This window comes from Atractosteus spatula, chromosome 2, assembly GCF_055471065.1.
Source record: "Atractosteus spatula isolate fAtrSpa1 chromosome 2, fAtrSpa1.hap1, whole genome shotgun sequence".
Taxonomy (NCBI): Eukaryota; Metazoa; Chordata; class Actinopteri; order Semionotiformes; family Lepisosteidae; genus Atractosteus; species Atractosteus spatula.
The window spans coordinates 48,644,774-48,672,592 of NC_142707.1; the positions used below are offsets into that span (position 1 = coordinate 48,644,774).

General features: G+C 35.7%; 2 protein-coding genes across 2 annotated transcripts in view; both read right to left on the minus strand.

Annotated features, from left to right (window-relative positions):
- Positions 1-7,524, minus strand: part of bckdhb (branched chain keto acid dehydrogenase E1 subunit beta) — a 117,517-nt gene extending 109,993 nt beyond the window's left edge. The window contains exons 1-3 of the mRNA XM_088934267.1: positions 7,297-7,524; positions 6,364-6,441; positions 3,576-3,644 (exon numbers count right to left, since the gene is read on the minus strand). Of these exons, the coding sequence (XP_088790393.1) occupies positions 3,576-3,644; positions 6,364-6,441; positions 7,297-7,495 (346 nt within the window). The 5' untranslated portion in view covers positions 7,496-7,524. The remainder of the gene's footprint in view (positions 1-3,575; positions 3,645-6,363; positions 6,442-7,296) is intronic.
- Positions 7,525-10,690: 3,166 nt separating this feature from the next.
- Positions 10,691-27,714, minus strand: ttk (ttk protein kinase). The gene is made up of 22 exons (XM_088938705.1): positions 27,585-27,714; positions 25,338-25,424; positions 24,821-25,043; positions 23,593-23,699; positions 22,970-23,113; positions 22,544-22,658; positions 22,358-22,436; positions 22,106-22,188; positions 21,809-21,911; positions 21,148-21,256; positions 20,576-20,745; positions 20,351-20,478; positions 18,207-18,354; positions 17,993-18,079; positions 17,323-17,480; positions 16,609-16,760; positions 16,123-16,247; positions 15,775-15,843; positions 13,919-14,095; positions 13,094-13,190; positions 11,656-11,741; positions 10,691-11,142 (listed from the first exon to the last, which is right to left on the minus strand). The coding sequence occupies exons 1-22, from the start codon at positions 27,676-27,678 to the stop codon at positions 11,065-11,067; spliced, it is 2,619 nt and encodes an 872-aa protein (XP_088794831.1). The 5' UTR covers positions 27,679-27,714; the 3' UTR covers positions 10,691-11,064.
- Between the last annotated feature and the right edge of the window lie 105 nt (positions 27,715-27,819).

The following is a 27,819-nucleotide window of genomic DNA, read 5'->3' on the forward strand; positions in this document are numbered from 1 at the left end:
GACTGCTGTAGATGAGTGGTTACAGCAGAAGTCAAGACTTTATTTAAGAGGTGATTGCTAGTTTGAAGAATAAGCTGACTGCCTAAAGACTTTCTATTCTGTTGAAGGGTTCAGTTTCCTCTAAATGTTTTGAGACAGGTTTCAATCACTTTGGTAGAGGCTCTTCGGCTCATTTGTCCCAAAAAAAACTTTGCTCCAAAACTCTGCCGGTTCATATTTGTACATCTGCGTAAACTCTGGAACATGGCGAAGGCAATGTCCAGGTCTGAGCACGCATGGCCCTCTCTGAAACTGTCTTTCTCAGCCTGCTTATTGGGCAGTGCTTCGCCATGCAGTATAGCAAGGACTCAAAACACAGGCCACTGCAACCAAAGAGTTTATCAGGAGAAAAGAAGTAGAAGAACTGAGAAAGGTGAACCCAACTAGAAATAAATCCATCTTACACATGGAAAGCAAAAATAAATAAATTAGAACATTGCAAGAATTGGAAAAAGCTTAAAATGTCTCAACAAAGCATTTCAAATGATTGAAAAATGTGAATTGCTGACTTCGTGCAAATATCGCCTCAAAAGGACATGTAATGAACTCTTAAAGTAATGTGACCCACCAGTTACAGCACTTCATAGCTACTTAGATCTTTTAAAGGACCTTTAAAAATCATATTTAAATAAAGGCAAAAGCAGACACACAGGACCGCATAATACAAATATGCGTCCTGTCGGCTTAATGTACTTGCAAAATTGAAAAGGGGGGGGGGATGGGAAATACTTTCACTACAAGTCACTAACTAAATGTATTTTATTGTTAATTGAATGGAATTCAAATTAGGAATTCAAATCCTACTGTACAGTATATGCCCATAAGGCCAGAAAAATTTCTTTGAATGTTTGAATGTGAATGTTAAACTCTTGTATTTGAATGATGGTCATTATTTCACATATATTATCAATACAAAAAATACAAGATAGGTAAAAATGACAGAGTTACAATGTGAATAAAACAGAACAAAAAGGACGCACTCCAAGGCAAAACAAAAGCTTGTACACAAATTGATGATGCACTGTCACACGGACTTGCTCATTTGAAGAATTCCAATATGAACAAGGAAAATAGTCACTTGCATTTTATTTTATACCATTACCTTTATTTATGGCCCTACCTGAACTACCATGCTTATCAGCAGCCAGATAAGATACTCAGATCAAACAACACTATTGAGCACATTTTAAAATTCCCCTTTGATAAGACTGTGAATAGAAGGCTCTATTCAGGCCCTCATGCTCAGCTGGATGAAATAGAAACAAAATGTCGTCCACATTTCTGGTAGGTTTTTACAAGTCTGTGCTATACTGTATACTCTGCATCAGACAAAAAAAAAAGAAGTTCATCCAGATCTTGGGTGGACATTCATTTCACCTCCATAGTGAGAGAAATAGCTGCTTGGGGGAAAACCTTTTCATCACAGTTATTATTTTACAAGTGCTACAGATCTTTCCATTTCAATTCAATCCCATTTCCCCAAAACATGCATCCTATAAGAGCACAAGTCTCATACAACAGATATCTCGCTTTTAATCTTTAGCATCATTCATTACCTAAAACAGTGTTGCCATTAAGAAGCCCTCAATCCTAAAAATGCTTTAAGAGCAATCCCTTCTCCCCTCAGACACTTATAGGCCTTTGTCACATTCTGCATTTTCCCCATACTGCAGCACTGAAAACACAGTGATGCTCTGCCACCTAGTGCCAGTTTCAACATTTACCGATTTTAATGTGTGAGCTGGGGCAACTGGGTAACAACTGGACAAAAAAAAGATTAGAAACACTGTTCAAACATCAAAGTTCTTGAGGACCAAGTGCACAATTCTGCACAGTTCTTGACGGAAAGAATTATTAACTATTGGCATATTTTTATTGCAGTTTCTCACAATGTTATACATTTATTTGCTTTATATTACATTAGTAAGTCTACAAAATAAGAAGCACAGCTCAGACTACGCACTTAGTGAGAAGGAATTCTTTGTAATAAAGAAAGCCTGAGCAAAATCAATCAAAGATGTGTGAATTGACATTAAAAGAAAAAAAAAACTGGCCTATTAATTTTAGTTCAATGTGTGCCAACTTACCAAACCTTGTTCATATTAATATTCTGTAAACCATACAGTTGGGAAACCAAGGCTGTGACTAATGCCAAATGCATGTTAAATTTATCATCCAAGATACTATAAAGTGTCTTGAAAAATTAAAATTGAGACTTTTATTGAAACCTTAGTTCTGGCTTGAAAATCAAAAATAGTCTCTAGATACAGTAGCAGTATTTAGCAGTTTAGTTTTCTTCGTTTCTTCTTCACCTGCTCTATCAGCACTATAAATTTTATTTTATTATTAAAATAAAAGCTCAAATTTAATATGTGCTTAAATACATGGAAAAAGAAACACATATTATTAACACTGAAGATGAATGATCAAATAAAAGACCATTCAACTGTCTGCTGTTTCAGTGAACAGTGTATTGAATTTAATTTGTTTGATGTAACCATCAAGGCAATCCAGTCAGTTTAACATGTTTGAAAACTAATGTTCACAGGAAAAAGTGTATAATCTAAATTCATAATTTGACACGTTTGAGATTATGCAGTTTTAAAGGAAGTATATAACTCAATACTGTCACTATATTTTGCATACATTTACAACGGATGTGTGAACTGAACATTTTGTCTGTTTCCATGATTGATGATCCCAGTTGATCATGTTTTAATAAAAGCATTAAAACCACAATAGGCGCTTTGGCTAAGGATCTGCGCCTCTGGCTGGGAGGTTGCTGGTTCAAATCCCACAGCCGGCAGAGGAATCATACTCTGTTGGGCCCCTGAGCAAGGCCCTTAACCCCTACTGCTCCAGGGGCACCGTATAAATGGCTGACCCTGCGCTCTGACCCCAAGCTTCTCTCTCCCTGTCTGTGTGTCTCATAGAGAGCAAACTGGGTATGCGAAAAGAAATTCCTAATGCAAGAAATTGTATATGGCTAATAAAGTGATCTTATCTCATCTCAAATAACACGGTCGTAATTGTTACCACTTATGTATCTGAAACTATCGGGGAATAAGTGATCCAATTATGAATAGGCTCAATACATACTTTCAGAAATCCATCATAAGGTCATTGTTTTTCAGAAATGCATTTGTTGAGATAATGGGTACTATTTTTTTTTGATGGGGTGTGGATACAGTAAGAAATGTACTGATTTTTTAAAATACAGTATACCTAGGAGAAAATGGGCATTTAATCACTACTGTACAAATAGAAGAAAGAAACACTGTTTGTTGATCTATATACAATTAAATTTTACCAACTGAAGGAAAAAATGGCACACGACGTCTCAAAACCCACCTCATAGAGACAATAACTATCTCAAACTTCCACAAGTCTTGAACTTAAAGCAAAAAAATAAACCAGAGTGCAGTGCAAAACAGTTTATATACTTTGGTTTATAGTTTATACAGTATATTCACTGTCAAAAAAGCACTAGAAAATAGATGACACAAATTGCAGCATCTTACTTTGAAAATACATACCATATTTATCTCGCAAACCAACGGTACATCTGAAGACACCTCCAAAAGCAACGTCTTCTCCAAAGATGACTGAAAAGCAAAAAAAATGAACACACATTAGAAATGTATAGTAGTAAGTAGTAAAGTAGGCAAAATTGTAAATTTACATAAAATTCAGCAACAAAGTAAACCTTCTGCCACACGTATTTGATTCTTAATGTTTAGAGACCCTACACTAATGTTTAGAGACCCTATCTGAACTGATAAGCCCATAAGGCTTTTTGTGGTTACCATCCACCTGCATTCAGACAAGATCCAAAGTGATTTCTTTTCATAAATAGTACATTTTATTTTATGAATAAATCTACAAAATGGCAATACCCTTTCAATGTGTAACTAAGAAACAAAAACTCAGCAGCAGAGTATTCACACTGTAAACATATACAATATAGTACTGTAATTTAATTTTACAAAACATTATCTATCCTATAAACCAAACTGGAGAAAGAAACATCAGACTATTGCTGTCAGAAAAACTACCCTTTTCATCAGTGATTTTAAAAGTAATTAAGCATTACTAAAGGGCAAGGAATTTGTAAAGAGGAGCATTTGGGAAACATCAAATGCTATTTTGCCTGAGTGAGATAACTGTGATGGTTATGGTTATGCAAATCCTCACAACCTCCAGACCAAACTGCTCTTTCAAGTAATTTTCTACATAAAATAGCAAATGATATCTTAAGCAAACGATAGCTTATCTCAAGCAATAGAAGGAACAACCCCTACCTAAAAGTAAAATCATGAATTAACGTGCTCTCGGAACTTTCAACCATTCCTACTCCCACTAGAACTCTGCAAACATAAGCAATGAATTTTGTTTTGGACTAGGACTTACATTTCTGGAAGCGCACTGCTGACATCAAGGGAATCGTGTGCTATCGTGCGATTATCACATAAAGTACGCAATAACGTACTATCGAGAATTTTCTCAGAACTATGAGATGGCATAACTTTTTTTCTTTCATGGCAGCCATGCACTTCTGGATAAATTAAAAATGTTGCCAGTGCCTGTTTAAAAAATAACCATTGACACAGCCTCTGACAACGAAGTCACTAAACAACAGAATCTTGGTTTTCTCGACACAGTCTGTGCCACTTTATTTAACTATGTTACCTCAAACAGCTGTAACATTTCACAACAGCTATGCCACGATTACCGGACTAGAAAGAGGGGCAATTGATACCACAGAGCTATAATTTCATCACTTGCACAAAATGTTTAAGGGTCTAAAATACACAAGATGTCATCCGTTTGCAGTCTCATAGTCATTTCACAGGGACTCCAGACCCACAGCAATTAAGACCGTCAAAAGAACACACTATGGAGAATGGAGTACATCCACCAACTCCCTGTTTCTCATCAGCCAGCTAAAATGCAGCATGATTGAAAGAGCAGTCATTCAGAATAAGACCTAAAGCACTGTCACAGTCAGTAAAATTAAGCTGTCATGTCAGATAAAAACGAACATAATATGAGGTGTGGCTATAATTCTATACGATCAAATTGAAGTCTTAGAATGCTAAACAATAATCAAAACATGCTGGAGAGAAGCAACAGGATAACTTAGCTTGTGATAAAGGCAACCTTTTACTGGCAAGGTAAATTTTCCAAAGGTTGTGAGTATACTCCCCACCATCAAATATGATACTGGGGCAAAACAGTCTTTCATGAAGGACTGGTCCCAAGAATGGAGTTGGAATACAAAGTTCACATTTCCCCTTATATTTAGCTACTTTTTTGTACAAATATTATTTTTTTATTGCTTACAAGATATCTTAACCCAGGGTTACAATTTCTAAATCTAATCGTATAATAACATAAGTCTCTCTTGTTGGTTCAGAAAAAAATGATCAGTGTGTATCAGCAACCATTCTTGCAAATTGGTTGAAGCTGCAAAAATGTCAAACCACACTGCACAGTAGAGACAAAAAATAAATATTCACTGACTATTTGTGTCACATTTCAGGTCCAGTCCTGCTTTTTAATTATGACCATTTTAACAATTCATACTAGGCTACCATGCCTGCTGTGTGTAAAGTTACAACTATTTCACTAGTCCCCCTTTTAGTAGTAATATGAAGTAGGTTTTAGGACAAAAATATAATCATAATAAAAGTTACCTATTTTTATTAAAAAATATATAATTACTTGTGCTTGGTTATCTGTATGTCTTGCTTAATACAGATTGAATATAGAATTGCTGTGAGATAAAAAGCAAAAACATTTTAATCAGTATCTCTCCTGTAAATTGACGATCTTTAGGTGCACTTGCTTCCTAAATTCAAAATGTCTACATAGTTTAAATATTCTATGGGATCGTTTTATAATTGGTAAGGGGTAAATGCATTCCTAAGGCAGCTTTTTTTAATACTAGATCAAAACACAAAGCCGCTAAATATCCATTCAGTTATAATGCTAAATGAAGGACAAATAGTTGTGTACCATAAATCACCCAAATATGTCAAGTACTGTGCGGTCACAACATCATTGCAAAACTGAATTCTAGCAGTGCAATTTGCCAATCAAAGCTAAAACAAAGTTCATACACCACTAAAGAGACAAACAGCAGTTAAACGTTTTTAAGATTCAGGCCTAAGGAAAGTTAAATGACGTCATGTTTCATACAGCTCAGTTCACAACGAAAGCACATTTTAAAAGTACACAGCTCTTTGATTAGTACTTGGTAATCTGCAAGTCAGCAGTTTAATGCAAGCTCAGTAAAATGAGCCGTCACATCCTGTACAATACCTGCAGTGGGGTCATTGGCAAGGGTGTTGTCCAAGGCACTCGTTATTGATTGGAAAAAATTCATTTTTTGGGTCTGACCTAGAATTAAGAAGATAAAACAATAGCATTAGAAATAATCAAAATACCTGATTGTCTTTGTCCAAATTAAATGGACATTTTTCAGAATAATTACCATGTTTTATGATCACATTCAGGGACTTAAATGAATTCCTCAATAAGCTATTTCCGCAGAGGAAATCTAGCAAAACTAAGATTTGCTGTCATTCACGGTCTCAAAAAAGACAGCACATTACACTTCACGTGCAGTATTTAATTGCCACAACATTTACTTTTACTTCAAAACAGGAATAATTTGCATCAATATTTATTTTGCTACCTTTTTAAAACTCAAGAGAAGCTGAGGTTTTGAATGCCGGATTGATTGATCAGATTGATTGATTGAGTGATTGATTGAGAATACAGCACACAAAAATATTTCGCAAAACAAAGCTTAGTAAAATCAAGAATTCTGTACTTCAAATATATTTATCTACTTAACCGTCTTCTCGAGTAAAATTTCAGGTATAATCTTCAGGTTCCATATCTGTCCACTAAAAAGAAGCTCCACTTTGTTAAGTGGAGCTTCATAACTTGCTAGCGTTTAAAAAGTCAATATCGTGTGAACAATGGGATCTCAATGGTAATTTTTATTTAAAAAAACATAAATTAATATTAAAACCTTGAGGATATGTCATCCCCAGGAGCTATATCGGTTGTAAGACAAAATTACTTTGAAGCCGAGCATGTTTTATTTCGAAGAAATTGCATAATACGAGAAATAATATCTGACTTGTGTTAAAACGAATCCACCTAAAGAATATAGCATTAACACTTAGTGCATCCAACAGTCTGTCCTCTATTTAAATAGAGCAAGGGCGCCTCAACTAGTCTTACCATGCTGAGTTGGTGTTGGGTCAGCCTGAAAAGTGAAGTGGGCAGCATGCCGTTTCTGTATTTTCAAATGGGAATCACAACTGGGGACCAGTTTAAGCGACACACCCCCAAATCGGCAGAGCAAAACACTGTTGATATTGTGGATAGTGGCTTTGCAAGAGCCTGCACTTCTCTGCAAGAAGCGAGCCGCGGCCGCCATTGTTGTTGGAACCAGGAAGAGAAACAACCTCCGAGGGCGGGACCAGGAGTACTGCGCTCTGGTTGGCGGAAAAGGAGGGCGGAGGTTTTTCTCCCCACACGTGGATGACCGGCTCACGGGAATGCTGAATGGATCGTCATTTTCAAGATCCGGCGTATCTATGCAACGGACGAAAGGTTACCCTGGACCCAAGCGGAAGTGCGGCAGTAGACATCGCCAGCGTGTCATTGTTTTGATACATCTATTGGCTATATTGGTGGGATTATTACATGTTGTAATAGAAGTGTCAGAATAAAACTTGCTGGCCCACGATGCCTGCCATTTGTCACCTTTGTGCAAAGTAACAACCCCTGTTCTCAGATTTAATTTTACTTCTCGATTTCCACTTTGTGTTTCACTTTTAAGGATTTTGAACTCAGGTTCCAAATAAAAGTACCTAAAAAGGCTCGTCTCTAGGGATCCTTATCAGCAGCATGTGAGGTTCTAACATTAAATGCATTCAGGTCCCCATTATAGTCTCTTCTGTTCGAAAGTTAAATGTATTGACTTGTTAACCCGTGAGTGCAGGACATGCCTTTAAGCTTGGGAATGCACCTCTGATGCCCTTCCTTGCACTGAGTATACGGCACCAATGTCTTTCTGAAACACATCTTTATATCTTTAATATCTTTTAAGTTGCTTACCATTTTGTATGTGGATGTTTTTTTTCATACCTGTGTACCTCCACTTGTGTATGAGTGGAGTGTCCAGAAAAAAAGCTATATAAGTGTAAGCAATTATTATTATTATTATTATTATTATTATTATTATTATTATTACATCACCTGACATCTTTATAAAGTCATATTCTGTATTTAATATTTTGAACCCCCTTGCTGCTCCTAGTTTTTTGCTATCTATACCAGAATCCACCCATCATCAGAAAGGTGCATACTAATGGTAACACGAGTCAGCATTCTGGAAGTGATAGCAGTGTATCTCAACCTAGATAGCATATCATTGGAAGGAGGAAAAAAACACAAGGAGCTGTCAACTGCATATAAAAGGCATCTCATTCCAGAACTGAAATAGGAACTCAAAAGTTGGGAGGCAGCAGAAGTGTCACACCACGATTCTGCTCTATACCAGGATCTACAGTACATCATTTATACGGTGGTGCTAAAACACATCTCTGGGGTATTCTATTAATAAGAAGACTGCTCTGAACATTTATCACTTATCTGTACTGCTGTTTGTTGACCTGCTCTCAGTCAGTTTCAATGATGGCTACAGCTGTCAGTTTAGAAACTAATATTTTATATAGAATATTATCATGAGACTTTTCAAAATCTAAGTCCTGGGACCAGAATCAGTACAAGCAATTTAATAAAAAAAGGCTAACATTTTAATTGAATGGTGGAGAAATAAACAAGCAATAGCTTAAAAGACATGTCCAGTATTTACTAATCAGAACTACAGACAAGACATAAAAACATAATAACTGATATTTACAATTGAAATGGGATCTTAGAGCCAAAATATATTGCATCTAGCCTTTCCAATTAGATCCTTTGCAGTGATAACCTTAAACCTTATCTTCATAAGGTTAAGTAAACTCATTTTCTTAAAATATTTAGTTCTCCACAAGTTAGTCTGCCCTCTAAACCGATGCTAAATAGAATGCAACCTTTTGCCCCTGACAAAAAAAACTTGAGTGGCAAACACTACCTGGTAGATTTCAAAAGGTAGTTTAAATAATTCCACAGCTCCACTCTCTCCCCTTAATTTAATCCAGTGTCCAATAACCTCATTTCATGAATGAGGTTTCCATTTGTGAAGATGTGTTGTAATAACTCAGTCTGTTTTCTCATTCTTTATTAATTCGGATATGTTTTTCCTAAACGTACCATATAGTAGCACGAGCTTCCAGTAAATATCTGGAAATCACACTGCTATAAAATCTGATTTTCACTCGTCTGGGAGTGGGTATTTGACTAGATATCCTTGAGCTTGTGGCATATTTGTATATGCTCTGTTTGAAACTGTTACTGCTGCTGCTTGTTAAAAGAAGGTTATTTGCTTAGTTAAGTGAGATTCTCTAAATAAATGTGGAGTAGTGATTCCATTTTGGGCTTACACAGCCTGACCAAATTTCCTTCTTAATTCAATTGGTAAACTAATGTCACACATTTCCACCTTATCTGCTGTATAGTATGGCCGCTGGCACAAACGGGCTGTCATGCATTACCCAGATGGGTGTTTTGCAATTCAGTGATGGATGCAGTGGATCCCCTCTTACATGTGAAGCCTTTTGGAATGAAAAGAGCTATATAAATGCAAGCAATCATTCACATCATAGTCATATACTGACGCAGCAGCTTGTGTTCCTACATTCATCTTTATGAACATGTCTGTCATTTAGATACAAGTACTTAACTGTAGAGTCCTTGCAGTTTAACTCCCTGATCTCCATTCTATATATTTAGCTTCTTTGTAGATCCATTTATTTAAAATATGTTCATCACACCCAAGCTTTTTCACAGCTTTCCAGGGACCCAAAAAACTGAAGGCTCCTTTAGTACACCATGACCTCAGACATGTACGAACAAGGTCTGTCATTGCTTATCCATTTGTGTGGTCCTGAAAACTTCCAATCCGGTCTCGATTTTCAGTTTACTAGATTTCTGAATTAGTTACTCATGGAATGACTGCTGGTTAGTCTACTGTCGTTTTAAGACATTAGGACTCTAGTGACCATCTTACCTTTTCTTATTACTAATTCTATCAACCATATTAATTTGAGAATGTTTGGTATCTCATGAATTGCATCACATTTGCATAAATGTGGTTGAGTTTTCTAATGTGACAAACTTATGAACTGGTATGATAATACGGTATATTACAGAACATTAAACAATCCTCACACCCGAAGAAGGCTCTTTAGCCAAAACATTGCGTTTCCTTTCTTCTCTTTTTAGCATGGAATAAACCTTTACTTGTTCCATTAAACAATACTGCTAATGAACAATACTAGATTAAAATGCATTTATGAAGGTACATTTAGGCTTATACACTATTAATACACTATTAATAAACACTTAAGAGGATTATATTGAGCTTTCTATCCAATTTGCACAATTATGCAAGAACTGAACCAAATGCTTTTACATGGAAAACTGGTATAAACTTGTACCCCATGAAAAAATAACAGGCGGCTTACAAAGAACATTGTTTTATTTAACATATGCATTTACAAAAAATGGCGAGTGAGATGAAGTAGCTAAATATCCAAAATATGATTATGTAGGATGTTTGTCAATTAGAGTACAACCCTACACCGGCTCTTTCTGGGTGTAGATCGACAACTGTACAGCAAAGTGTTCACATGCGAGAAATACACCATTACTGAGAATAAAAACCTTTACGGAAACATCCAAGAGCAGTAGTCAGAAATCTAATCAACATGCAGCTGCTGATAAGATCCCTGTTGAGGGTTCTGAGAAATGTAATTTAAAAAAGCAATGATTGGCTGACAGAAAAGGTGTAAGAAATGTTAATAAGTTTCCGCAATGGTCACAGCCATCCTGGTCTCAGGAGGAGTTAGTAGAAGGTTTCACGCATTCAGACAGGTCAAATTTTTTGCCAGTGCTGCACATCTTTGCCAAGTTCTAAAAGAAAAAAAAAAGTTATTAGGTTAATTGCAATACCTTGACATACAAGTTTTCTATTACATATAGGAGAGGCAGAGTTAACCATAAAATTGTATTTTGTACATGTCAGGGGTGTGACTTTTAAACACAAGAACCGTTTATGTGTTAATTACTATTATATACAATGAGCCTACTGTAGTCTGCTCTTCTTGGACTAACACACGGTACGTTTTCCTGGGTCTGTGTCCTTGCTCTTACCCTGAAGACAGATGTATTTCCTAGACTAATTACATCTGTGAGAGACATCCTCACAATGCGTTATGTCAATTTTAATAAGTACTGCATCAGTACGGAGTCCCTTTGAATCAACACAGTTTACACAGAGATATCAATTACACCATTGGAATCTTCATAAGCCAACAGTCTTGCAAATACTATAATCCTTTATGTCACTGATAAACTAATTTACACCTCCCATTGAGATGTCAGTTTAAGCTGAAAATGTCATTAAAACTTGCCAGTTATACTTACATTGGCAGCTCTTGAAATGCTGTTTGGTGAATTTAAAGCTGCAAGACTGCTGAAGATTTGTTTCAGTTCTTGACTGTTGAACTGAACTGTAGAAAATTAAGCAATGTTAATTTTGTGCATCGTTTCTAGACATTAGATACACAACAGCACAGCCAAACTCATAAAAAGAAATGCTTTCATCCATTACAGAAGGTCCAGATTTGAACTAAAATATAGATTTTAAACTCCAGCTTAAGACAAGTTTAACTTTTAGAACTGTGCACTAACAGGTTTGCTGAATGTATTAATTTCTACATATGGAACCTAAATGTTATATTCTATCAGGTTACATCTCCTGCAGGGAAAAGGTAATTGGTATCTACATAAGAGCATTTCACCTACTTTTTAAGCTGTTACATTGCTATATTTTGATCATTTACACCTAAATGCAGAGCAGATCCAAATTGAGAAAATGTATGAAACCTTACATTTGACAAAAAGTGGGTTGTATCTACATGTAGAATTTTGTATTAACCACTACCAAATGTTCATTTGGATCTTTTACTGTATTGTCACTTTGTATTTAAGTCAATCTGTTTCTAAAAAAGAGGCAGATTTATAAAATGTGAATTTTGTAATGGATCCTTTGCTACAATATATAAAGCAAATCCAAAGAAAATTCAAACAATATAACTTTACACTCTTAGGTAGAAATGTTACTTGTTCTTGCCCTTTACAATTGCCTGTATAAGTAAGTCACCCTATTTAAGTTATTTGACTTATAACTAGTTTATAGTCTAATCAAGTGAATTTCATGCATTAATTTCACTTTTACAAATCCCAGCGTATTGAAAGCATGTGATTTGTCCATTATTCATTTCCATAATGGGCCTCCAGAGATTGTTTCAGTGTTCCAAACCAAAGCACCGGGCTCAAGCAATTTATAGAATATAGTTTTTTTGAGATATTATGGAAGATATTGTACTTTCTAGAACATTACTTGATCCTGCACAGTCACAAGTAACTCCCAGCACAGCAAGTGACTTTAAACTTTACAAGTGACTTTAAATATTAAGTATATTCATGGACAACTCGATGACATTTGATGTTTTAAACCCATTAGCCTCCCGTCTACAAATTCCACGATGTTTCTAGTTGTAATAACAGCATTTAGCACTGGCTTTTAAGAACTCATAAACAAAATGATTTCACCTATTTATACAACACCTGCCACTGTTCATTTTACTTCTTAAATGTTCGAGAAGTTCTCTGAACCTCACCCATTTTGTAAGCCAACATGCTGACCAGGCTCAGAAAGTGGGTGACAAAAGGAATTTTATTAACCTCCTTTCACTATAACAAACTAAGCATGCATATTATATGGGTCTTTTCTCCCCCCCTCAAGAAAAATGCAAACCAGACTTTCTGATAAAGTGACTTATTTCATTGGCTGTATTACCTGGTTCGGGTGTGGGCTGTGGCTGTAGCTGGAGATATGGATGCGCAAGAAGCTCTGCAATGGAAATTCTCTCTTTTGGATTGCGTACCAAGCACCGCTATGAAACAGGACATTTTTGTTTATTCTTGTTTCTTGTTAAAAAATGTCATACTACATTTCACACCTCTGCTTAACTATTTGATATCCAGCTCATATTACCAGTGCATTTCACATGAAATGAAATCAGAATGAAAACAGAATGTTTTGAATAACACTGGAACAATACATTTTAAACGAAAGTTACTGAAATAGGGACATCAATTAAAAAAAAATACCTTTCCGTCTCATAGGTTCCATAGAGTTCTACATTTAAGAGGTTTATATTTTCTCTAAAAAGAAAGGGATGGCTACGTCTGAAAATAAAATTACAACTACAGAAACACTAATCTGCACTTCTGCTTAACATTATTGAACAAATTCAAACAAATTAGACAGGATGACTTTGTCCATGACTCAATTTGGGAACTAAAGGACTGGACCAACTGCAGGAAACTTCATTACTAGCACTTTTTAACAGCACTTTTCCCACCAGTAGGTGGAGATGAGTTTCCATTTCCAGTTGATGAAGTTTGCAGCAGGATAATTGTTCATCTCAAATCTCTCTCCAATATGGATAAGTAGAGGTGATCACTTTATCCCCCCCCCTTAAACTAACAAGACAACCCATTTTTATATCTCCCAAAGAACAAGATTGAAGAAAAATGAGGCTGAACTGTTGCACGCTGTGTATTTATGTTGTGTAGCTGGAAAGAAAAGGTAAATGAACTCAAGAACTAAAATGCATACCTTGAGGACATCCTGAAGGTCCTTTTCTGAAATTTCCGGAAACTCAATTTCATGAGACGGGTCAATTATGGCTTGCAGTTTTGCAATCTGGTGCGTAATGTGTTGAAATGGAGTCTTTCTATAGGTCATGCAATATAAAATGCATCCAAGTGACCAAACATCACTTTTGGGACTGATCTAAGAATGAACAAAAACAGTCATTAGTATAGCACATTCATAATGAATTACTGCTTGTGTCCAAAAACATTGTCATTCCTCAGAACTTGACTGCTGTTTCCATTACTGTGTCCCCGGTTTCCCCCTCCCCTGTGCCTCATATGCTACACTCACTAATGCTTTCAATGACTAGCACTCCGTAATAATTAAGGGCAAAATCTGTTTGGTCAGGTTCGCAACCTGCCTCCTGTAGCTTCCTCCTCCACACTGATACACAGCAGAAGGTTTCGGAGACATTCTCAATTTCAAATTCTATTAATATTGTACACGTTTTTCACAATGAGAAATAAAGCTGATTAACAATATTTAGACAGCACAGCACAAATTGCTTTTGAGACATTACACTTAATGTTGTGCATCCTTTTCATATTCTTCTGCCATCTTTCAAAAGCGAAGTTTTTGGTAACTATCAAAAGTACAATACGCTGCGCATACTTTTACTTTATTGAAGCAATGCAGCTGCAAACATATCGTTAGTGCCTTACCATAAACGTCTAAATCCTAGTATATGGCAGTGTAACTGGTGCTTGTTTTCAAGCAATGGGTATTACACACACAAGATGAAATTTTTCTTACAAGTTACTGCTAACATGTAAATGCGATTGAAAGTTAATCAAAACAGTTTAGATTAGCCAAAAATAAATAGATTAATTAACAAGCTACTGCTTCATTGTAATCCACAAATGTTACATCTAACAGAAAATTTACAGATAACCTTTAGTTTGCAAATATACACTACACCCAAATCCCACTCATTTTTTTTTTGTTCACTGCAAGTTCACCGTGAGGATATTCATTGGAAAAACTATCAAAAGGTACCTTCTTCATGACAGTCTGAGGCAGTGATTATGGATGAGGATGGAGCAAGTATTATGTAACTTCACATAAATGTAATTAAAAAAAATCACAAAATACAAAGAAGAGGAAGATATTTGGCCCTAGCAGCAAGAATGTTACATATTTTGATAAGAATGGCATATGACAGGCATTTCTAGATACCTGGAACAATTTTTCCGTTGCAGGCAAGGTTCTTTAATTCAGACGTCATTTGAATCAGACCTCAAGGACTAGAGTTCCCTTAATTAAGCACATTACTTGTTTTATTCATCCATCATTTAATCTTCAGAAAGAGGTGTACCACAGTATAACAATCACTCAATTGAGGCTGTCTATAATCAGAGACCTCTAGTAAACAGTCTTTAGAAAAACAGTAAATAAAATATATAGTGGCTGCAGGGTGGATATGGATGTCTTCATCACTTCAATGAGCCTTTTTAAGTGACCATATCCTGGTTGTGTCAAGCCACTTACACAAAAGCTTTCAGGAAGACATTTATCAAGACCAAGAATCAATATAGGGAAGTCTGTGCACCAGACATCCAGTGCTTTTCGTCCCACTAATATCCTGCCAGAGAGAGGCACATTTATCCTCATGTTTCCAATATCTGTAATGGGATCAAGTAAAATGGTGCAGTGTAATTTACACAGATTGGAAATTGTGCCTGGAGGACTGATTCTCATGATGATTGATCTGGAGGACATCACTCAATATCATCCAATCACAAAACAATGGGGAAGAATAATTTCGAAGAATGAGATCGTAACCATTGAACACTACAAATAATCTGAGAGGCTTTTACCTTAGACCTTCCATCAAAAGAGGTGGTGTCCTTAATTGCCTCAGGGGGCATGTAGTTGAGGGTTCCAACCTATATCATGAAAGCATGCAGCATTATCATCAGCATATGCAATTTTTAAATGGCACAGATTCAATTCAAACTATTTCCCCAATGGGGCAATTTAAGCAGCAAGCATCGCTACATACAAGACTTACCAAATAAAACAAGATTACTAAGAAATAAATAGCATATAGACCATAAAAGTGCAATATTTAAGGAGGCATTAAAATACATGCACATTTGTAGAGTGGGCTCTATCCAAGAGAGATGATAACACATGTCTAATACTGCAGTCTGACATCCACTTACCTGTGAATCCTTTACAATGCTGGTCACGTCAGGCTGGATACGGTTGGCAATGCCAAAGTCAATGAGTTTGAGTGATGCATTCACAATTACAAAATTGGCAGGTTTCAGGTCACTGTGGATAATACCTGTTTTTAACATAAAAGGGTATTTTGTCAAGTGGTGCAAAAATACTGTTACAGCTCTAGGACAGTGAGAAGTCCCTTGAGCATAAACAATTGTAAAGTTTATCTTAGTATAATTTTTAAATATGTATTTGATTATAATTATAATTTATAATTTCTCAGACTTTATATCAGTTATTTGTAAGGTCATCCAGGACCAGTAGTGGGAACCCCTGTCAAACAAGACTAGCAAGACCTCAAGAACATCTTTACCGAAGTTACTGATTCCTATGAAAAATTCGGCAGTATATTACACTACTATACTGTATGTGCTGCTACAAATCTATTCCACTTCAGCATGCATATTATACAAACTTGTTCTTACCATGTTTGTGGATAGTATGAACTGCTTCCAGCATGTTTCTCCAGTAGAACTTTCTCTCCAGGGGATTTACGGATTTTCGGCTTCTCAGCCAAGTATTAAGGTCAAGGTTCCCACACTCCATTAACATGTAGATATAAGTGTTTGTGATTTCACTGAAATGATAAAGGAATGAATAAGGCACAGAACTCACAAAAAGCTCTACAGTTCTCCGACACCTAATGTCCAGTTTCAAAGTGATTAATCAAATAACTTTTTTTCTAGAAAAAAAATCACCAGCTTTGAATTCTTGCAGCCAATATCTGTTTCTGCTGTATAAATTACTGCGGTCAAGAATTGTACAAAACTTAAGTCCTAAAACTTAAATTAAAAAGGTCTTGATTTTTTAGCTATTTAACAATGCTGCATTAGATTTGAAAACTTAAACTTATAATCCACCGCATTTCTTTATAACATGTTAACAAAATTACTTTTAAATTAAAAAACAGCACACACATCCTAAAGAAAATCAACAAATTGTGAACATAAATGTTATCATTCTTTTCTACACTAGAGGCGTGCCATGCTTTAAACAAGTAAAATCTGTCAAAAGATCTGAAAATGCAACTGAAGAAATATATTGTATAGTAATTACAACAGTATAGGCAATTTCATTGATACAAATGAAAGCATTTTAAATATTAACTACAGTCAATACATGCCATTCTTTTCACTTACTAGTCATAAAGCTTTATAATCTGGTCACTATATTGTTGCAGGTGATTAAGGTGCTCAATCTCATTTTTGTAACTTTCAATGGTTTGGCTGTCTGCTTCCTTGAGATTCACATATTTAACAGCGTACAGCTGCTTTTTGCTGTCCAGAACTTGGAACACCTGAAAATAAAACATTAAAAATCACGCACAGAAACTACACTTTCAAAGAAATATAGGTAACTATTAATCCAAAGCCTCCTTAAGCCTCTTAAGTGCTTTACTTTTTTTCCGATATATAAAAGATGCACATAGATTACAATTTGTGATACCAATGATATATGAAATACAACAATATAGACTCATTCCATAAGTCACAATATTTTACAAAATATTATTTTACGTTAGCTTGTTAAAGTTGATTAAACATGCATTTAACAAAGTAGTTATAGATAGTTATTCTTGGACAGTCCTAGTCCTGGTTGTCCAAATATCTATAGGCTTTTATTTCAGCCATGCTGAAAATGCTCTAAGAAATTAAAAAAGCACAGCATTACAAATAGCATGAGCAATAATTATAATGTGACAAATTATGATGACAAAATGTTGAACTCCAGTAACCGAGACCTACTTAAACAACACCTATCATTTAGCAGACCTAGAAGAAACTGGAAAGTAAAAGTAAACTGGGTTACCTTACTGGAACCACCAACTCCTATTTGCTTGAGTATGAAGTAGGCTTTGCCTTTGATTGTAATTGACTCATTGGAGAACGCTGGAACCTACAATTGGAAAAAGTATTACAATAGTAGGGATGCACGCATGGATAATATAAGGTCATATCTGTAACTCCATTAGCGTTTACATAATTATATCTATAATGGATGTGCAAGTTCACAATCTCTTTACCTGAGGAGGCTGTTGCGCATAGCTGACTTGGCTAAAAGGAGTGGAAGGTTGTTGCAGCTGGCCTGGATGCTGACATGACCCATAATTGTAAGGTGTAAAATTCTGCCCCGCTGCTGGAGGGTCTGTCCTCAAAACTGGAGTAACACAGCTGCCACAGAAAAAAGATTTTTTAGTTCTTTTTCCATCATCAAATATTCCATTACAATAATATAAATCTGCATCACTGCAAACAACATAATACTTCTTATTTTTATGATTTGTATATAATTCTAAAATTTGTTTTTTGTGATTGATTTTGGTTTTGTCATGCAATCCCAGGTTAAAAGTTCTATTTCAACATATAGTGCCATCCTAAAGTATTGGGACAAAGTCGATATTTGTAATTTATATCATTTGTATTTGTCATAATCGGAATAATAAGCAAAATATATCTTATCCTTTTGGGCAACTCCAAGTATACATTTGACCATATGAAAAAAACAAATATGCTGTTTAATCCAGTAATTTCTATTTCAACGGATAAATATTGGCACACCATTTATGTAAATATCAGAGTGTAAAAGCCCATACAGTAATACCCCAACATCCACAAGATTATTAGTGACCACTTTTTCCACATTTAAAGACCAAATTCACCTATGTGTGGACTGTGCAGCAGGGGAAAAATACGGGCACCCACTTCCGCAGCATTTTCATCATACGAAACACTTCGCCCAACCTGCACCAGTCTCTGTAGCCAAGGCACAGTTTGATTAACAAACAGTTCACATGTTTGGGTAGCAGTGCATCATGGGGAATGCTTATTCAGTTTCCTTCAGGAAAGTAGTAGATGTGTGTAGACCTGTTATTGTACTATGATACTATGACTTAAAGTGATGTATGTGACTCAGTGTTGAAACAAAATATTAAATATATATTCCATTGTCCCTTAAGTTATCACAGTCTCAGTTCTCACGTATTTTGCGGAAAATTATAGCAAAGAAATAAAGAGAAATACACAAATCGCAAGACCAGGAGTGAGTACACTTAATTTACGTTCCTCGCTGTTATTCCTGTGCTTTAACTATAACTTTATTATAGCACAGTTGTGCTACATTTAGAAAAGTAATAGAAACAATGTAAAAAGCAAAGAAAATTAAAAAATGTACTCTAATACAGGGTAAGATATAACACTGATCTAATTTGCATGTGCAATAACTTGCTTTAAAGGGGAAAAAAAGTTGCTTTTTGAAGTTTGCAGCAATTATAATTAAAAATACTACCAATAATTACTGACTTTAATTATTCCTGATATAGCTTAGCTATAACAAACATAACTACAGATATGAACATTTTTCTCCATATGGTATCAAGTTTTGTATTTGCAAATTAAGGTACCTAACCCACAAATACCTCAATTTTATTGTATTTGTTCCTTTGAGAAAATTTCTGCATGTAATCTGTTTTCCATTAAACTCATCAAACTCTTGGTATAATCCATGATATTTTTCCAAGCCTTTGCTGCAGCCATTGTGAGTTCTTGCATATTCTTCGGATGTTCTGGTTTCATTTTTTCTTCAGCATGTATATAATGCTTGCTCAATTGGATTTCAATCTAAAAAATGATTGGTAATCATACCTCTGGTTTCTTTCTTTATTATGCACCCAAATTGTCCATTTTAGCACACAATTTCTGTGCTTCATTGGGTTTTTCTTTCAGCTTCAAAGTTGCATGATTCTCTTTAATAAAACGTTCTTTTGTTTTCATTTTGATTTTCAATTATAGACTAGTCAAAGTGAGGTCGGTTGATAGGATGTTCACAAATCTTTAAGCAATCCCTAACTACCCAACAGTAAACATCTAACCAACCACCTGAGTAACCTGTAAACCCATTGTCCCAGTGGAGCCACCTCCAAAATAAAAACATTCAACAATATCAATTTAATGGAGAAAAATAGGTAGAGCTTAAGTAAATATTAAAATACAATTAATACAAACAATAGATAAGAGTTCACTGTCCCAATACCTTTGGAGGATATTGCACATAATCCAACATATAAGAACATGAAATCAGATGCAAACTGACTTAAAAGGTCTGAGCACAAATGACACTATATACATGAGACAAAATGTACCTTTTTATAATCTGATGTTCCAAACATACCTGTTTGTATTCAAGCTGGACTTTTTGTATTTTGGAGTCTCAAAGACCATTTCTGAAGACTGTCTGGATGGAGCTGGAATAGAGTTTTGAACTTGATGCTGAGCATGTTCTGCAGGTGACCGCTTGTCCTAAGGGGATTAATAACAATAAGCATCATAACTCTAACATGATGAATAAATAAATCCCCCCACCCAAACAAATTGCATTGAAGAACATCGTACTGACCTCAAGGAAGGCTTGTCTATTTATTTGTGTTGGCATTTTGAAGGCATGTGATGGAGGGTCTTTAGACCTAGGCTTGCTTTGCTCCAGACTTGAAGACATCTTTAGGTTTGTTGGTGCATCTTTTTGCTTTTTATTGTGTGATACAGAAGTCAGTGTTTGTAATGGAGTGCCTTTAAGAAGAGGGAAAAAAATGCAAATTACTTCTGATCAAAGTAACCATCTTAAGTCATTTTTTGCCTGTGGTCTGAACTGATTTGCCTGTGTTTTAAGATATTCAGGCTATCCTAGAGAATACTTCAATGCTTTGGTATTAACTACAGTATCTGCATTATTAGCAGAGACAGAAACCACTTTCCCCCAAACAGCCATATCCACATTACCACCATCCTCTCTCTATCATAACACATCTCCAGTGCGGCACTGTCAGCGATGACAGAAACTGTACAAAACATGTAGCACACCTTATTACTGTTACTGTTTCTTGTTTCTTCTTGTCTTTGTTACAAGGAATTGTATTTTGGCTAAATATGAAAAAATCTAAAGAGGTTTGTTAGAAATGATTAATAACCTACCTTCTGTTCCAGGAGTAACATTTCTATCTACTTTGTTCAAAAGCGTCATTGTTGAATCAGAAACTCCAGGCAGCTCAGCACCGCTGTTCTCAGGACTGATGTTTGATGACTGAAGAAAAAGTGGAGATAAAATTTTGATTGAAATTTACCACGCTATCAACAGATTATGTAAATAGGAACTACCATATCAGAGCAGAACAAGAAAAGCATAGACCCTTAACTGCCCCTATGAAACAATGATGTACAGGTCCAGTCTAGACAGTCTTCAAATTTACATTCCAACTCTTATCTAGCTGATTTTTCAGAGAGGCCTGGTATTATAACGCCTAAATCAAAATGTAAAAAACAATATTCTTAGACATTATGAAAAGTAAAAACTAGAAATAAGTTAAAGGAAATATATCTATTGAATAATGTGCACAAATGCTAGGAAAAATTCAAAAACTAAGCTGACTAATGAGCTTATGAACTTTACACAGACATAAAGGAGCTAATTCATTAAATTATTCGTCTTATGGACATTTTTCACAGTTCAGCAGAGATATTGAACAATTTTTAGTTACTAATCTAACATGATTTTGACGTCTGACTCTTATAAATGGAGACACGTTCAACATTTACCAAAGTAAGAATTTATATTAATAGAAAAAAATCAATGTACCTTTAGGTTTAAGAGACTGTAGGAGTCTCCATCTCCACCATTCTTACTTGATTTGGACAATGAGGGCACAAACATTTGATTTGTTCTTGTTCCTGACGTTTGCCTAAAAAGCAAAACTGAAATTTAACACAATAAAGTAGCATCTCAATGAGTCCTGGTAAATTTTTTTGGGGAAGAAGGAAAAAGAAGGAAAAACATTTCCTAAAAACAAGCTTTTTTTTAAACACCTTTTCCTATAAAATCTTTTTACTACAAACCAACAATACAGGACATAAAATATTATATTTTTCACTCTACCGTTTCAGATGACTGCAGGAAAGGTCACTCTTTTTTATATCAAAATCTGGATTTGTTAGTGGCTGCATGGGAACTCTTCCTACCTGTAATGCATAAGAATTACAAGACATTAAACAAAACATTTCCATTGTGTCTCCCATTTTGCATATGAACGTCTTTTACAACATAATTCATACATTTAAATGTTTATAATTTTCTGAAAATGAGCACTGAAGCTTTGAAAAATTCCTAAAAAAACCAAAAATGTCATACCACAGACTTTTTCAAGTGCGCACTAGATTTCCATCCGCAAGTGCCCTGTTCTTCTTGGGACCCAAGCTTCAGATCCATACTGAAAAAAAAGGTACATTATACAGTACACCGGTCCTATTAAAGACAACACTTACGTTCCAATCAGAATGTCTGTTTATTAGGTCTTTCAGGCTAATAATGACCTACCCTTGAGAAAAGAATGAACCACTCAGCTGTAGATCTCCTGTCCCTTCACTGCTTCTGCTGCTTTTTGGGAACTCCAGACTTCTTTTTACAGAATCTTGTGCATCATATGTTGACACTGTACGAAGGAAAATCAGTACTTGTTCAAAAGAGAATGTCAAGGCTTTCATATCTTTCAAATAGTCATATCCACAACTAATCATACTATTCCTTTACACAATATCAAACGGAAAACATTTTTATGAGATGAAAGCACTTAAGCAATAAAATGTTTTCTAGAGGAATAAAACTAAAATAAATCCATTGCAACTTGTACCAAATGCACGGAGAAAAAAGTAAACACTGATGAAAATTAGTCGCATGATTATATGCATGCAATAGAAATGCTAAGTGGTGATTTTCCAAACAGAAGGACATTAATAGATCAACCTATCAGGTTCTCTTTGTCTTCAGGGGACACCAATGTCTGTTTCCCAGATCTTAAATTCCGCAGTGCCATCTCCAAAAGTTCTGCAGGTCTAGCATTTAATTCCAGTGCCTTCTGTAGTATTGAAGTACTTTTCTTCACATTGCCTGGAAAAATAAAAAGGTACTTTTACAATTAAAAATGTTTAAGCATCTGAAACAATGAAGTAAATGATAAATCCCCCAAAATAACATTTGAAATAATTCATATGTACATCAAATAATTATAAGTATTTCATGTAAGGATGTCATGTGCTTATCCTGGTATGTTTGCATAGCTAAAAAGTTCTGAAAGTTGGTTTAATCATTTCCTAGCTTTAATTTAAAAAAAAGCAGAAATGAAACATTCCAGTATACTTATGTCTGTACAAATTGTCTAGTTGAACACATTTGTCATATATGATGTTTGCAGTGGAGAAAAAAACAGAATTATATGTGCAGTAAGCCAAAGAACTACAACACGAAAAACAATTATTAAATATTAACTAGAAAATAGGAAAAAAACACTTTTAATATGAACCACATTACACAAGCCTACCAGAAATAGAAGACTACAGGATTGACACATTTCTGCACATTGGGATTACCTTGAGAAAGTTCAAACTGAGCATGAGCAATGTGCACAAAAGCAAAACCCTTGGCGTTCAGCCGAGCTATGTTGTAGCAATCATGTGCTTCATCAGGGTCTTCAATGCTGCAACAAAAACAATATTAACCTCTGAATTATCAATGAAATCTGCATTTGCCATTTTAAAATACTGTACAGCTACATTTTTTGCTTTCATCATAAAAATAATCAAATAATTATTGAATGAAAAATTAATAATTATTCATGATTTTATACATTTTTCTGGTTTTAGAACAACAATAAATGGCAACATTTATTGTCTGTCCTTGAGAGAAAGAATTAGACAAACAGTATGCTACTGTAAACACAGAAGCAAGGATTTTGCAAAACCCCTCAATATTTCATAAAATACACAAAACTTAAATGTTTGGGGGGGGATCATGAAATTTATATTTTCACGTTCTTACTGTATATATTCAATCTTTTGACATGCAGGTCACCATGGCCATTCATCATTTAATATAGAAAGATGGAAAAGCATCTCATCTATCACTGATAGAGCCACTAACTGCCAATGAGCCTAGTATTCTGCTACATTCCTCTGTGGCTGGCGCAGTGCAGTGGCTCTGTGGCTAAGGATCTGCGCTTGTGGCTGGAAGGTTGCTGGTTTGTATCCCGTGGCCGGCAGAGGAATCCTACTCAGTTGGGCCCCTGAGCAAGGCCCTTAACCCCAACTGCTCCAGGGGCGCCGTATAAACGGCTGACCCTGCACTCTGACCCAAGCTTCTCTCTCCCTGTCTGCGTGTCTCTTGGAGAGCAAGTTGGGGAATGCAAAAAGACAAATTTCTAATACAAGAAATTGTATATGGCCAATAATTGCAGAGGAGTATGTTTTCTCAGACAAAACTATTTATATTGAGTTTTGTCTGAGTTTATTTTATTCAATTACTATTACATTAATATCTATTATGTAACCTTAATTTTGTGATTTTTATCCCTCCCACTGGTGAACTCGTAGAAAAGACATTTCACTGCCACCAACTACTGCTGCATGTTGTATTGTTGTGCATTTGATAAACTTTGATTGATTTTCCTCCAAAATACACTGAGCAATCGTCTAGCCTTTAAAAACGGTGAACTACTCAGCAGATATGGAGAGGCAGCAATGAAGGAGTAATGGATGTTTTTCACTGATACCACTGCAAAGCGCACACACACACGTCTGTGATATTAACCCATATACTTACGCTTTCAATTCTGCAAACTTGACCAGCATCATTGCATAGCTTTCATTGCGACAGTTCTTTTCTACTGGTAGACAAGAAAACACATGACCATAACAGTCAACGAGCTTCTTTAGAAGACATGGATCTGTATGAGGGTTGCCTCTCTTCTCTATGTTTTTTAAATGGGCCAAGCATGATTCGGGTGAGCTGGAACTTAAAATCTGTTTTAAGCTGTCGGTATCATCTAAGGAAGAAAAAAAGATAAAAGTATGAAGTGACAAAGAAAAATTAAGAATAAAAATGTATTAACACTTCTATAAAATTAAGGTTGAGAAAAAACAGCTTACTTTTTATTAACAACTCTGAGGGTAACTCCAATAATAATAAAACTACCATGCATCCGCTTTGCTTTTAAACAGAACAAGCTTAATTTCACTACTACTGAGCATTTTTGCAGTCATTGTGTAATGTTTAAAATGTGTACCGAAATGCACAAAATATTAGACAAATACATACTATAGTGCAACAATGTAATTACCTTCATCAAAGAGCTTTGATTTAATATTCTTCAGTCTTGCAGAAAGCAAAGCAAGTTGCTTTTGTGTATGCTGTTCATCATCCATGGCTGTAAGTAAAAATAAAATCTCAAATGCTTAGTTACTGTAATAATAACGAACAAAAGCAAAAGAAACTTATCTCGCATAGCTAGTATTATCAAATCTTTAGAAATGCAAAATAATTTACAAACTACGTTTACTGTAAACCTGGTTTCGGTACAGGTGTAGAAATAGATGCTGAGCAGGTATTTATAAAATTCAGATATTAGGGTGTCCGAAATAGATTAACAGTAGTGCAGCAAAAGAACATTAGAAAATCGAGGCAGTCGTCTATGCAGCTTAACTGCGATGAGGAACGGAGCAATGTAAAACTCCAGAGACGCTTAAACAAAACAAACACCTCCACGTTACTGTTAAAATGATCATGTTTGGTGCACCGCTGATACAATGAAAGCGAGGCGTTCCAAGTCAATTTAAGTAAACACCAAATACTTCAGATGTGGGAGAATCCTGGCACGTTGGTGAAAGCACTAATGTTATCGGAAACGGTCTGAGATTTGAGCAGGTATTAGGGTTGGCCAAGCTCTGTTTCCTGGAGTCATCTGAGCAACAGATCCGAAGCGGAGCCGGAGCCCGGCATCATTCAAGCTCCAGAGCCACTCCGTCCACAAAAGACCTGACCCAAAATCCAACACGCATAGACCCAGGATGTTTCAGTAATGGCAGAAAAAAAAGCACAAAGTGCTTCCGTGCTGAGTTTTTTTTTTTGTATTTACTTCACCACAATTGCAAAAGACACTGTACAGTATATGCCGTGAGCACTGTAAGACAACACAACTGTAGGGGTCCTCCAAAAGAATGGCCACTTCCAGCTGAAGTCTACATGGTATCAGCGCAAAATATCACCCAAGTTCACAGAAGTCACAACACAATCAGGTTAATAGGTCACATATCACGAAGAGTCCCCTGTCTACCACAGAATAGTCACGCCCATTGCAATCCAACTTTTAACATATAAATGAGAGAATGAACACGAGGATGCCTAAATGTATACTTATCTGTACATATAATCCGATTTAGGTGTAAATAGGTCTTATTGGCTGAGCTCAGGCAAGGAGCGCTAAGCTGTACATATTGTGTGTGAACACCTGCTTGATTGAACTCGTTCAGCCACTCACTCTACTCGCAGTACAGTTCTCTCCGTGAAACCTGCGTTCTCACTGCAGATTTTGTACTTAAGTCCAAAATCTTTTAACTGTCATTTAATTTAATCTACATGCTATCTTTGTAGATATACAAATAATTTATATTTCTTCCAAAGAATTTATAATGAGGCTCAAACTGGACTCCGATCGACCGTTCACAACCATACGAGTGTGTGTTTAACCACGAAAAGTATGTTTGAAATAAACCGTCAATTTTGGTTCTATAATTAAACCACAGAAAGTTAGCGGCTGCATCACGCTTATTAAAAAGGATTTAGCGTTTGAAAGCAGTGTTTTCAGACCGGGGGGGATACCCAGCTCTTGTATAAACAAGTCATATGTCAGGAATGTGTGGGTGATCAACTTCCAAAACAGGAGATTTTTTTTCATTAAACCGCTTTCGCAATTTTATGAACTTTTATAATTTACATACATTTTTTATAAACGTCTCAGATACGTGGTGATACTGTCACAAAATTTAAGAATGATAAAAACATAATATCCAGGTTTTTTAGTGTATTATAATCACTATCGAGCGTTAAGTCTTACTTAAAACCAAAAGTGCACTTACTGGGATTCAAATCTCCAAGAAAACCTAGACATATATAAATGATCGCTTTTTACAGAAAAAGGCGTGTCTACAAGGCGCTGTATACAAGAGCATTCAACCGAGTTTGCCGTTATTTTGTTTTATTTCGCCGTTACGAATGCTTACGTCCTCGTCAAAGAAACTTATCAATATTGGATTTCATAAACTACACATTCCCACGCCTCACCTTAAAGAGGTGAAAAAACTACAATATAAACAACAAAATACGGGAAAACGCAACACAAAGTGAATGTTCTTTGCCCAACCCTTATGCAGCCATTCAAAAAACAGAACTGCAATCAAAAAGTCTGCAATTTCCATCTCCGCAACCTCCTCAAAACACTGTGCTCCAGAAATACCTCTTGAGGCGATCAATCGGCAAACATCCTACATTAAATGCTATAAATTTGATGGTATATTTCACACATACTTACTGCTCTTGAACATATCTGCAAGATTATCTCCACATGAAGCTGAAACAGCCTTACTGCTACTGTTTTCCTCCCCAGAACATTCAAATTTCGCCATTTCCGTTCAGGACGCCCGCCCATTGGTCGGTTTGTATCGCTGCGTCATCACAGAGAGGCTGCGCTGGTGCTGTACTACAGCTTCCGTCTTGGATTTATTGTTACTCTGCCCCCGCCGGAAGCTCCTATTTTGAGAAAAGCA

Bases quoted from the DNA above. Each gene is read 5' to 3' on its own strand.
- ttk (XM_088938705.1), bottom strand. From the start codon at position 27,678: ATGGCGAAATTTGAATGTTCTGGGGAGGAAAACAGTAGCAGTAAGGCT. The intron at 17,481-17,992 runs GTAACCCAGTTT...TTTTATTTTCAG, and splicing joins GAGTTGGTGGTTCCAGTAAG to GTGTTCCAAGTTCTGGACAG. The intron at 11,742-13,093 runs GTAATACAGCCA...AATTTTCTACAG, and splicing joins ACAGCCCACACCCGAACCAG to TTCAGTTCAACAGTCAAGAA.